The 13,499-nt window shown below is 44.7% G+C and overlaps 1 protein-coding gene across 1 annotated transcript; it reads right to left on the bottom strand.

Moving 5' to 3' along the window:
- Nucleotides 1-1,299: 1,299 nt before the first annotated feature.
- Nucleotides 1,300-13,108, bottom strand: KAT8 (lysine acetyltransferase 8). The gene is made up of 11 exons (XM_035134553.3): nucleotides 12,677-13,108; nucleotides 11,421-11,495; nucleotides 10,429-10,604; nucleotides 10,175-10,228; nucleotides 9,909-10,073; nucleotides 9,019-9,108; nucleotides 7,977-8,117; nucleotides 7,261-7,354; nucleotides 6,048-6,198; nucleotides 5,690-5,844; nucleotides 1,300-2,732 (listed from the first exon to the last, which is right to left on the bottom strand). Exons 1-11 carry the CDS (start codon nucleotides 12,951-12,953, stop codon nucleotides 2,668-2,670), a joined length of 1,443 nt encoding a protein of 480 aa, XP_034990444.1. The 5' UTR covers nucleotides 12,954-13,108; the 3' UTR covers nucleotides 1,300-2,667.
- Nucleotides 13,109-13,499: the final 391 nt, after the last annotated feature.

Genomic DNA, 13,499 nt, shown 5'->3' with positions numbered 1-13,499 from the left:
AGCCATGCATTCTGTTACAGCTGGTCCAGTGGCATGGCAGCCAAGTTCACAGGAAAGGCTAAAGCCTGGTTTCCGCCCTATCCACCTTCCTGGCAAAGATACTGTGGACACCTAAGCACGGCAACCGTAAAAAAATATTTAGCACCTAACTAAACATGATGAGAGTAAGTTGCACAGAACACACTCACAGCTCAATAAAAATGCAGAGGATTGCATTAGTACCCACCTCTAAGCCATTCCTGTAAAATAATTATCGACACCACAAAGCAAGCTGTTGGTTCTTTCACTTACATGAAATTAAATCATGATAAGACTGCACTCCTTTGCAATAACACACAAATTATAAGACAAAAACATGATTCTAACGATTAACAACACATATATTGTGCCACTACTTTATATAGACTAGAATGTGCTTATGCTACAAAAAACACATGCCTAACCATGTCTACTCATAAGAAAATGCTACTGGGTTCAATGGCACTTACCAAGTAAGTGGGTTTAGGATTGCAGCCTAAATGGTAATCCCGATATAATTTACCCTGTTTAAATCCTGTGAGCAATGCTGAATAAGCAGCAAGTCCACAAAATAAATTGGCTAGAAAGAAATCTGGCATATAGATGGTATTCTGCAAATGTTGAGTGTCATTTTAAGAAGTGAAGCTATATTTTTAAGCATTCCAGCTGTTGTTGAATTATCACTCCCTTGAACCCTACAGGTTTAGAACTTACACCAAATTCAGAATTTCATCTGGTACAGCTTACACCAGGCATCCCCAAACTGCGGCCCTCCAGAGGTTTTGGCCTACAACTCCCATGATCCCTAGCTAACAGGACCAGTGGTTGGGGGGTGGGGTGGGAATTGTAGTGCCAAAACATCTGGAGGGCCGAAGTTTGGGGATGCCTGGCTTACACCATGCTACAACAGAAGCTGCATCAAGGTGAAGTGCCTCTTTGAGTTACAGATCAAGGAAGGCTGTCAGAGGAATTCCTGCTTCACTTTCTAAAGCAGTCACTCCCTTCATGGTGTGTTTCTATTCTAGAAACATATACATGAACAAGTGATGCCAGGATATCAGACGACACATTTGCACTCAACAGGGGCCTGCTTTGGCTCTCTTACTTCACAGTACAGTACAGGTAGTACAGCAATAAAGTGGACAGTGGCAGATTTCCAGGATCCTGAATATATGTTTCCAGTATGGCCTAAGGCCTCCACACCTTGCCCAGAACTTCCCTCCCCCACCCAAGCCTGTGCTCAGCATAATTCCATCATTACACAAGCAGCGTAGAAAGATACTTTGTTTTGTGGTTTTATTAATTAAAATATTTCTGAAAAGTAAAAGAAAACACACTGCATACATGGACTATGAATCTAATATCTGTAGCAGAACCATCATGTGGATAGTTTCTCCCATAATATCAAATGCAGCCCCACCCTACTGATACCGACTTCCTTTTCAACTAGTCCCAGTGTAGAAGGGGTGCAAGCATCTCTGTGAATGTGAAGAACAGCGGCAGCCTCCCTCTTCGGTTCCATTACTTCTACTGCGCTTTGTCCAAGAGAATGTCGATTCTTCTGAGAAAGTTCCTTCTCATTTTATTTCTGGCAAAGGTAGCTCATACAATGGTAGGGCAACTTGTCAGAACCAACTAACCCACAATATCCCACTGTTCGGTTTCCTCCAGTTTGGAGGTTGTACATTCCCCTGGGTTAAGACAACCCCACATCATAGTTGCATTTAGAACCATCCCATTCATGTAGGGTCTCCGCAGAAAATAAAAATAAACTAGGTCAACCCAAAAGGCCAGATACCCTGTTAGCTATGACACTACAGCTGCCAGGGATATTCTCAAGGGCAGGTGTGGCACAATGACTTCTCAGCTGCTGTGTTTCTTGGAAATCCATGCTTTTAATTTCAGCTTCAAACCCAACTCTGCACAGTCGTGCTCTCGTCTGCTGAGGGGAGCATGAAGCGCTTCTTTGCACAATTCTGACAATGCCCCCCTTTGGCATGCCCCTCTCAAAACTCTCGACTGTGATGGATCTAAATTGCAATTTGACTGCGGAAAACTAAATTGCAACTACAATCAAGTCTTCTTTTTCCAAACTGTTGGTAGCTGTCATAGCTAAAAGTGAATCCCCCCCATCTGCAATGTTTGCTGACTAACTGCTTCCCAAATATCCTGCCTCATGTGTGTTTACTGCTCCTGTTTTGCTCTACCTGCCTGACAATGGAAGTAGAGGCAGTCCAAGGTTTTGTGCTAGAGCAGCTCAGAAACTCAGGGCCAGTGACAAACAACAGATGAGAAGGTGTGTATCCCCTTCCTCTTCCGGTTAAGACGGAAGCCACCAATTCTACTACCCTACAAGAGCAAGACAGCAGGTTTAGCCAAAAGGAAGGAGTTTGCCATGCAGAATCAGAAAGGGACAGGAGGCGAGATGAGGGTGGGGGAGGAAGTGGGAAGTCTTCACTCTAGTGGAGCACAGTAAAGTTGGCGTCACACTGCTAACAACCCTTCTCTCCCCGCCACCCTGAAAACATCTGTTCCAAGACATGTCTGATCAATGCAATACCAGAAAGAATGCCTTAGACAATCTCTTAAAACGAAGGGTGGGTGTGTATTGAAGCCGAGCTGCTTCCGTTGCTTAGATCAGTTTCTCCTTCACTTCTTGGAAATCTTGGCTTGCTTGTGTTTTGGAGGTGCCCATCGCAGACAGAGGGAATCCACTGGAGGGGGACGAAGAAGGAGGGGAGGGAAAAGCAAAGTCAATAGGTGTAGAGCAGGCACTTGAGACAGGTGGACAAGCAGCAGTGCTGCCTTTTAGCCAGCTAAGAATGCTGACACAAGCGTCTCAAAAGGCTATCCCAGTTCAAAATGCTAAACGTTTTTTTAATGCAGCAGTAGAATGCCAATATGAATGAAATAATGCCTTGGGATTGTAACAAAGGCAAATACTGATTGCTGAGACAAAATAATTTTAGCTTCTATGACAGCCTGTTTGCTGTTCTACCCATCCTGGAAACAACTGCATTTCAGAGAAGCAAATGATACTCCCGTTTATCTTGAAAGTGGCTGATAATCAGCCTTCATGCCCCACCCTGCAGATTGCTCCTCTGCAACAACTGACAGCAAGCAGCTCCTTTTAAAAAAGAGAGAGGCTCAGAAGGGGAAACTGGCACTCTGTCTGCAGCTCCTCTTACATAACTGGCACTGACTGGCACGTCAGCAGCCCCACCGGGGCAAACAATGCTTCTTTCAGCAGGGATCAAAACCTGAAACCACTGAAAGTGGTTCTGACTTCCTGACCTCTCACAAGGTGGCTCTGTGTTTGCACTCAGCAATGCCTGGCACACTCCATGACAGAATGAACAAAGCAAAAGCAGGAGGTGGGTGGTATCCAACTAGCTTTTGGCTGCACAAAGGATATTCCCCTCCCTCTTCTCTCTACCCTTCCCCATGTCTGCTCCAGAGGGTTAGGGTGAATCCCCAGTACAGAATCAGGGGGACATGGAGGGTGCATGGGGAAAGGGAAGCCCTTGCGCTAGTGGATCTATTTAGTTGGATACTACCCAATTATCACGGGAACAGATTTAAATGTAGAGAACTGTACGTGGGGAGAGGGGAGACAAATATTCTATAAAGTTTGCATTCAGATTTGATTAAGCAAAGTAGTTAAGCCTATCCACATTTAAATTGCACTGGTGATTCAGCTTCCAAGGAATATGAATATCTTATTGCAAATGTTATAGCAGCAGAAAGGACTGGAATTAGACATGCTATTTCCCAGCTCAGTTGTAACAGGAAAGAATACAGTATTAACTGAAAGGGACAAGTAGAAACACGTTAATTCTTTGTCACAAACATCTCCATTCTATGGTTTCTGAAACAGCCAGACAGCATCCACGTATTTTGAAGACTTGAAACTAGATGGGGGGGGGGGGGCTGAGACTCTCTTGCTGTCAACTTTTGTCCCAAAATTTGCATACTCATATGGTGATCTTACAGACAGACATGCAATATAAACTACTCTCATAGTATTGTATTGTGCTTGTTAAAGTGAAGCAGCTGGCCAGACTGGCTGAGGTGGTGCAGTAACAAAGAATGGAATGTTTAGTTCCTTATGTAAGCAGTTTTCAGTCCAACTTTTGAGAGAAAATGAGGTTGTCAGTTTGAATGGCAATAAAACCTCATACAGGGAGGGCAAAAACTCGGAGAAGGTTCCAAGTCACAAGGAAGCAAAAAAGGACAAGGAACTCAGAGACAAGGAGACTAAAATGAGGTGAGACTTGGCAAGATTAAGAATGAGACGTAAGGAAAATGGCAGGAGATTGAAGTATGCACCAAGCCCATCTCAGATTATCTTAAAGTACTAAAGGAGAAGCTATATGCTATGGTGAGGCAGGTGAGCAGTCAAGAGACTAAAAGAAATGTGGCAAACCAAGGGAGGCTGAAAAGCAGGAACCTGGGGAAACAATGGTCCTCTTCAGGAGTTCTGTCTTCATATTGACACGTGAAGGGATGTGCGAGAGAGACGGAGACAAATGTTCTAGCTCTCCTCTGTTGCCATCTCCACAAGTTAGAGGGCAACATTCCAAAGTGAAAGCCTCCAAAATTACACATCACTGGTGGAAGAAGAAACACTACTGTGCTCTTTGTAGCAGCTCCCCCACTCACTTCATATGTTAAGATAAAACACCTGTAGAAGTTTAATGTGTACAGGTGAAACTTGGAAAATTAGAATATCATCAAAAAGTGCATTTATTTCAGTAATGCAACTTAGGTGCATGACATGCAAAGCAAGATATGTCAAGCCTTTATTTGTTGTAATTGTAATTATTTGTCGTTAGGCACGTCAATTATAAATGGAATGTAATTAATGAAATGTAATAGTGATGTTTATTTTTGTAGTATTGTAACTGTTTGTTTTATTACTGTACTGTGGAATTTACAAAAGAAAGCATTTGTAAAAAATAAAATTAAAATAAAAAATAGTAAGTTGCATTACTGAAATAAATGCACTTTTCGACGATATTCTAATTTTCCGAGTTTCGCCTGTAGGGAGAAAACATGAAACTGAAGAAAAAAGCCAAAAAATAAAGAGCTGGGATTGTGCAAGACTGCCAATCAGAAGATCGGCGGTTCAAAACCCCGCGACGGGGCGAGCTCCCGGTCCCAACTCGGTCCCAGTTCCTGCCAACCTAGCAGTTTGAAAGCACGTCAAAATGCAAGTAGATATATAGGTACCACTCTGGTGGGAAGGTAAACGGCGTTTCCGTGTGCTGCTCTGGTTCGCCAGAAGCTGGCTTAGTCATGCGGGCCACATGACCTGGAAGCTGTACGCCTGCTTCCTTGGCCAATAAAGCAAGATGAACATCGCAACCCCAGAGTCGGTCATGACTGGACCTAATGGTCAGGGGTCCCTTTACCTTTACCTTTACCCTGTGTACAAGGAATCAAGAGCTCTAGTGACTCTAAAACCTGAGAGGGCAATTCTGCCATTGTGACCTGACAACTCAAAAGACAACAGTAAGATCCAAGATGCAACCCAAGAGAGTGGGGTTTGGGCAGGTCTTATATGTCACATAATGATTTGAACTAGGCTGCCAATTCTTTGCTTTTGAGTAAAAGACTCCTGTAAATCACCACCAAGTTTAGGATACAACTACTGCCCTTCCCATGGTACCTGTGATGGGAGGCTTCTTGTACTGGGCACTTTTGAGATGCTCCTCGACCAGCTTGGGTGTGACGCAGATAACATGCTGCCCCTTCCAGTACTTGACCATGTTCAGAGACTGCAGCGTACTGATGATGTCATTTTGTGTGATGCTTGTCATCTGACTGCACCGGGGAGTGGGGAGGAAAGCAATGGGTAGGGGAGTGAAAAACAAGGCAAGGTCAGCGACCGGCAATTTTAACTGGGAGGTCTTATGAAAACCACTCAAAATCACAGAAGCATATGTGCTTCTCAGCAACAATGGGGAATTAGAGGGCACTGTTACTCAAAACAGCACATCTTACTAGCAAGCTGGACTCTTTCTCACCTGAGGTCTTTGATGGAGAGGGTACCTCGGAAGTCCCGGAGGATCTCTAGCAAGACCCACGACCAGTAGCTACGGTAGCTCAGCTTGCCTAGATCTGAGAGGGGCTTCTCTGGGGAGCCCACTGTGCTTTCCAGTTTGGAGAGCTCATAGCCTGAGGAACAAGAGCTTTAGGATTAATGTCAATAAGCAGTCACAACTCAGAATCCAGACATCTCAAGAGCTATGCGTTTGCAGCTGCTCCCCCTGGGTAAAGCTCGGCCCCAGTAAAGAAGGCTCACTCTCAACTGAGCCCTCCAGAAGATCTTAGGGCACATACTCAGTTACCCCTAAAACCCTTTAACTTAACCAAGAGTGTGGGAGGTGTCAACATGTTAAAAAGAGCAGATTCCTCCCCACTTTTAGTTAGTGCAATTTTAAGGGTGGAAATTCTAGTTCCAAATCAGAATTCAAAAAACAAAAACATTCTAAAGCAGTTATAACTTTCTGAAAGCAATTACAGTTTAAAACATTGTTCCATCTGGTAATACAGTGCAGAATCAGAGGAAGCCAAATAATAGCAGATTTACTCAGCGTTTCTCAACCGCTGTTCCGCGGCACACTAGTGTGCCGCGAGACGCTGGCTGGTGTGCCGCAACGTGCGGCGACGAGAAGGGTGATTTGCATTGTCACGTGCCTGGCGGCCGCCAATATCACTGACCCGCCGGAAAGGAAGCCGGCCGGGTCACGACGCGGAGCGAGCGCAGCTCTCAACAGCCACCACCACGGGAGGGTGGTTTTAGACAAACTTAAAGAAGCTGGCTGGATGAGCTCAACCTGAAACTTGCTGAGCAAAGGATTGTGCTGGCAGAGAAATCAGCGGCTTGTGAAGCCTTATTACAGGAGATTGCAACCAACACAGCAATTGGCAAGTGTTTCTTACAGTCATAATTATATAGTCAATATAGGGCGGCACAGAGTTAAATTTTTTAACTTTTTTAATGGTGGTGTGCCTCGTGATTTTTTTCATGGAACAAGTGTGCCTTGGCCCAAAAAAGGTTGAGAAACACTGGATTAACTGAAGTGGAATACAAGGGCGTATGTTGCACAGTTACTTCTAGTCTGTTCTGGTTAAGTGAAGGCACTATCCTCATTTCCAGCAACTGGAAGAGATTAAGAGGTTGTGAATCTACTTCTTTTGGTGGTTATCGCACATGACTGAAAGAATCAAACTTACTGAAAGCAATGAGGAACTTCCCATAGCCCCTTCTTTGGTATGGGGGCAAGGTGAGGATGCAGGCAACATTGTTGCCATCTGGCGACTCCTTCTCCTGATGGCAGAAAATCAAACAAAGAAGTGAAATGAGGGAGCAGGGAATATTGTACTGGACATGGGATTCATGAATCCCAAGTACCACAGCTTTCACTGTTTTGAAAGCAAGATCTGTTCTCAGCAGCAGCCATTTCACCTGGTTACATTAGTGGGAGAGGTGATACAGCAGAACCTATTCTATTGGGCTAGCAGGAAGCAAGTGTCACTTAGTGTCTTTCCGCCCCTAGAATCTCTCCTGCAGTGGCCATAGTATTTAAATTCACTTATTTTCCTCTTTCATCCCACCCATCGTCTCTTTGGAATTACATCTATTCAACTGTAAGGCATTATACTGTGAACTATCTTGAGTATATGTTAGCAAACAGGTAACTTTGGTGATATCTCAGAACTCAAAAGGAGGATGAGGAGGATTTCCAGCACACAATCACCCTCCTCTCATCCATGGCAGAAGGAAAATAAGTTATACAAAATAAACAGACGTATGAGAATTTTCATTTTTACTGGATTCAGAATTTAGTTTTAAGGAAAGTAGTATCATGACTGCTCATCCTCCTTTTTACGCCCCTTCTAAAGTTCAGCTAGAACCCTCTCGCAACACTCATCCTATGCCAGGCCAGCACCTTGGAGAAGTAGCCGACTATATGAGCCCCTTGCCTGTCGACCTCAGTGAGAATGTAGAAGACAAAAGGCTCCACATCAAAGTAGAGAGTCTTGTGGTCTAGGAACAGTTTGGCTAAGAGACACAAATTCTGGCAGTAAATCTGGGGGAGAGAAGCAAACACCAGTAAATAAATACAGCAGCAAGAAGGAAACAGTGAATGTAAGTTCATTTCCCAATCCAGGGAAAGAGGTGCCCTATGGAGGATACCCCCAAAATCTTTAAATACCCCCTCTTCCCAGAAAACATTATTTCATTTCAACCTGCAACTTTGTTCTAAGAAAATCCTCAATGAAGTTATAGAGTACGATCAAATCTCAATTTATTAATTGACACACATAAAAAAATAAATCAAGAGGACATATTGCAATGTCTGAACTGGCAAAAGTCTGTACTCTTAGATGTTTTCAAGCCTAGCAACCAAGCCAAGGGTCAGAGTCAGGGGTTTACATGAGACAGTTGATCTTCTGGGCCATTTCCATGTTAAAAGTTCTCTGGCATACCCCACAGGCCTTGCGCTGAATGGTCTCTCACAATATTGGTGCTATTTGCTGTCAGCTATTATCTTGCCTGTTAATTAGGATATCACTGAGCACTCTGTAAGCAACCTAAAATTCCCATCCATCACGTAAGCAGTGATGGCCCTCAATTTCACGTGACCAGTAGGATTGGATAAAGCTGTTTCTATATTGGATCACTCTCTTCTGAATAGATAGTGACACTAACCCCATTACTGGAAATCTCAGGAAATCATTTCTATACGCGAGTGCTCCAACCTTGTAAGTCTACCCAAAGCAAGAAATGAAAAGCTGCCTCAATCACAAAGATACAGTAAGAGGAGTTCTGGAAGGAGCTTACATGTTAATGACTATTCATAGCCCGTTGGAGAGATTGGGCTCATATTTGTAGAGGCATGGCTCTGAAATTATTTGGAAGATAGGTTGGATAGCAACTAACAGGTTTCTGATGTAGTGGAAAACAGAAACAAAAGCTGGGACCCCTACCTTGTGATCTTTGCCATCCACCTCATACACTGAAATGTTGTTTTTGCGATAGATCTCCTTCCCTGGCGGTTGCCGCCACTGACACTGTCCCTGAACAAGAGAGAGAGAGAGAGAGAGAGAGATGAATCTGCATTCTTCTGAGCAATTCCACTGCTTGGGGCTGCTCAATACAGCTTCAACAATTTCCCCAATTGTCTGGGTTCTGGTAAGGCCAACAGCCTCTACTTTTCTTATTTGAGGGGAGGGGGAAACCAACAACTTGGTAAACTACCAACATCCAGCCCCCCGTCATGGTCTCAATAATAATAATAATAATAATAATTTATTATTTATACCCCACCCATCTCCCTCGACTACCAATGCAGCAGCTTCTGACAAACCATCTTCTACTGATGGAAGAAAAAAGCAGCAGCACAGGGCTTTTAAAAAAGGGTTTCCTTCACCCATCTCTTTTTAATTTTTTAATTATTCAAATGTTATGGATCTTTATTGTTTTAACAATTTTATGTAAACTGCTTTGTGAAGTCCACCTGAAAAGTAGAGAAATACAGTGGTACCTCGGGTTACAGACGCTTCAGGTTACAGACTCTGCTAACCCAGAAATAGTACCTCGGGTTAAGAACTTTGCTTCAGGATGAGAACAGAAATTGTGCAGTGGCAGCGGGAGGCCCCATTAACTAAAGTAGTACCTCAGGTTAAGAAAAGTTTCAGGTTAAGAACGGACCTCCAGAACGAATTAAGTTCTTAACCCGAGGTACCACTGTACTTTAAATAAATGAATTCTGAAGCTCTTGAAATCTTCAGGGTGGTCCATTAATAACAACATTAACTAGGGAAGCAGATTTTCTCATACATCTCTATCCCCAACAGCTCCCATTCCGTTTGCGTACCAGATGATAGCGGTATGTCTTCTCAAATTTCATGTACTTGAGGCAGTACTCGCAGATCCACAGCTTGGGCTGCTTCCCATAGTCTTCTGGGAATGGTGAGAAATACCAAGCGTCAATTTCATAGTTCCCAATATGAATTTTGTCCACGTATTTCACCTTGGTGATCTGAGGAGAGAGAAGAATAGCTGGAGCCACTAAACACAGCTGTGTTCTTTTCTCTGCCTAATTCTGGCAACAAGACAGGTCAAGTGCTAGTGAATACTCACTGCTTCGTGCTCCTTCTCCAAAGCTGCTGTGGTGGGATCCATCTCAGCATATGTCTGCAATGGAAAGACAGCAAGGTGGCCAAATGTTCAATTCCTACTTGGACAAGACTCCCTAAAAACACTATCCCCTAGTGCCAGACTGATGTTAGGAATAGCTCCAGAGGTACAACCAGACACCCTGGGTGATACCAGCCTCGGAACTGACACTCTGTAGTAGAGTTCAATCTCCCCAGCCGTGTATCTTCCAGCATCACCTTTTGCACATGGTTGATTTCATCATGTTTGCGCTTCTGGTTCCGAGTGATCTTGCGCTCTGGCTGTTCAGACAGTTCATTCATGTACTGATCTGTGTTCTTCTGTACTGCATCTTTTACTGTCTTGGTGAGGGCCAGGCGGTTTTTGTCCACCCACTCATCCAGACGCCGATTGACTGCAAATTAGGAGAAGAAATATGTATCCGTCACAGATCTTCCACCAATCATAAAAAAGAGTTTGAAGCTGCTTCTCCAAACGTTATTCAGCTGAAGGTTAAAACATCTCCCATTCCATCTGCCCTTGATCTAACCCACTGGAGATCACTTCCCCTCCTACTAACAACAGTATCACTCTAATAGTTCTCAGGTGTTTTATCACTCCAGGTGACTGAAGAGATCACTTTTAAGAACATGTCATTTAACACTAGTTGCAATGAATTCAGGACAGCAGGGGATGTAAATTCAAGAAAATTTTCATGTCCTTTTCTCTTGTGGAAAGGACATAACACACAGGAGTGCAATTGCTAACCTTATTTGATACTTCACTCCCTTCATGGGCAAATAATAATAATAATAATAAAAGTTATTTTTACGAAACCTCCACAAAACAAGTATATATATATATATATATATATATATATATATATATATATATATATATAATATCTGCCTGTCCATCTAGACTGCTGATAATTTTTTGGATCAGTGTAAGATCCCTGGAAAGATATGCAATTTCAGTATAAGCTCTAACATTTATATGCATAAAAGGGACTCTGGATGGGTTAGGAAGGAATTACCTGCTCTTATTCCAGGAGTAGCCTGTGTGGTGTCTTCCAGATATTGCTGGACTACAACTCCCAACAACCCCAGCAAGCATGGGAGTCCAGCAACATCTGGGGGACATCATGTGGGCTACCTCTGGACCATAAAGGCATCTCACACTTCCTCCCCACCACATCAGCAGACATGGAAAACCTCAAAAAGATACTTACACCCAACATAGTGCACATAAAACTCCTCCCTGGCTTCTTGCTCATTGATCCGCGACTGAATCACTTCTGCAGAATCTGGAAGAAAGACAACACTCAATCTAGTTAATCTCAGATTAGGAAAGACCAAAAAAGAATCTAATAACAGTGTTTCACTCTAATACACCTCTGCCAAACTCCTCACAACCAAGCTGCAAAAGTGGAAAGGACCTGTGATAGTTGGTCATGGGTGCAGATGTGCATGTTTTGTCAAAGCAAGAGCCCATTTGAGTAGCCCAAATATATTATTCTGCACTGGACAGTAGAGCTAAAGATATAACAGAATTTTAAAAATTTCCAAGTAACAGGCACAAAATGGAAGTATGTCAAAGTGCCTTAGTCCATTTTTATTTCAGTATATTTTAACAAGAATCTTTCAGATCCAAATGTGGCAAAAACACTGAGGGAAAATACAGATTGGGCACTCCAGAAGAAAAGAGCAGCCAACCTATACCCTTGATTGTGGGAGCCACAATGTTGCAGAAGTGCAGGTATGCAGAGAGAAGTCTTCACATAAAACTCTACAGTACTCTCTGAAAAGGCTACTTTAAGGGATGATACAACACAGGAAGAACTAGAATATGCACTGGCTAAACCTATGTACACCCCAAAAGGTTGTCCAATAGCATTTAATGAGATATACTCTTAAGTTAGTGGACACAGGATCACAGCCACAGGTCATCATTTTGATATCCTGCTGCTTGTTTGAGGGGACAGCTTATGTCCACCAGGAACAGAACCTTTTAGTAGTGACCTCATGTTTGTGCTTGATTGGGTGAAACGTTTTTATTTTATAACAACACATTCTATTTTGCTCCATTTTGCTGCTGTGCGATATAACTTTGCCATGGGTTTCATTATGCTTTCCCACCCCCCTTGGAATGATTGCCTTGGAAATGTTTAAAACAATCAAAATTATACAACAACAACAACTAGCGGTAGTAGAAAAGCTTTGAATAAACAACAGCTGTCATGAGGAGTAATGCAGGGTCATAGAAGCCTCGGTGATGCAACATAAGCGAGGATCTTGTGGCCCCCTCCATATGCTGCTGGACTACAACTCCCATCATCCCTGACCACTGGCCATGCTGGATGGGGCTGACGGGGAGGCCAACGGCACCTGGACGGAGCCACCACTGTCCTGGGGACGAGCAGGTGATTTTTTTTGGGGGGGGGGGGAGATGAGGGAGCCGTTCCTGTTGTCCTGGAGACGTACTTACGCCATGTCCCGTCCCCGCGCCGACACAGGTAAGTCTCCCCGATCTCCACGGTGACCTCGGCTTCGCGGGGCGGCGGCGACGACGAGGGCGCGTGGCTTTGGTTGGCCGGGCCCCCCGCGCTGCCTTGCCCCGGCGCCTCCTCTTCCTCTCGCCCCCCCGGCCCCAGGCGTCGTGGGTCCGAGCCGGGGGGGCTCCCCCTGTCCGAGCCGCCGCCGCCTTCGTCAGCAGCGGAGGCCGAGGCCGCTTCGCCTCCTCCAGGCCCCGCAGCCGCTGCCATGACAACCGCCACCGCGAGAACTCGCGCTCACAACCCACGCGCCCTTTCCCCCGCGCCTAACGGTCCCGCCAACCTCCCAAGGCCCAAACCGGAAGTGAATTCTTCGGATTAAAACAAGAAACAAAAAAAGGAGGGGGGGTACTGTCGTACGGTGGTGGCGCGAGAATATGGCGTCAGCAGCTACACTGGTCATGTGACGCAAGGCGCTCGCGAGAGGCCGCTCAGCGCGGCGGAACGTTGCTAGGAGACGGAGAAGCCGCGTAAGCGCCCGTTTTAAGTCAGGTTAGGCCGGGCTCCAGAGCTATTAAGGTAAAGCCGCGGCCCTCTCCCAGCATGCACCGCGCCAGGCGCTTTAAGCCTGGAGCTCTCTAGGCGACAATGCGGGCTCTGGAGGTGGGGAGGCTGGGCAAGGTGATCTTGCTTCCCCGAAATAAAACCGGGTACCGACTACTAGACTCCTGCTTCCAAGTTGAGGGTCACTTTGGGCTGAAATGGGCGCTGTAAATCTCAGGTTTTAAAAAATTGTTCTTTTAGATCACTCAGGAA

Source organism: Zootoca vivipara, chromosome 12 (genome assembly GCF_965207765.1).
Source record: "Zootoca vivipara chromosome 12, rZooViv2.hap1.1, whole genome shotgun sequence".
Lineage (NCBI taxonomy): Eukaryota > Metazoa > Chordata > Lepidosauria > Squamata > Lacertidae > Zootoca > Zootoca vivipara.
This window is presented reverse-complemented; position numbering and strand designations above follow the sequence as displayed.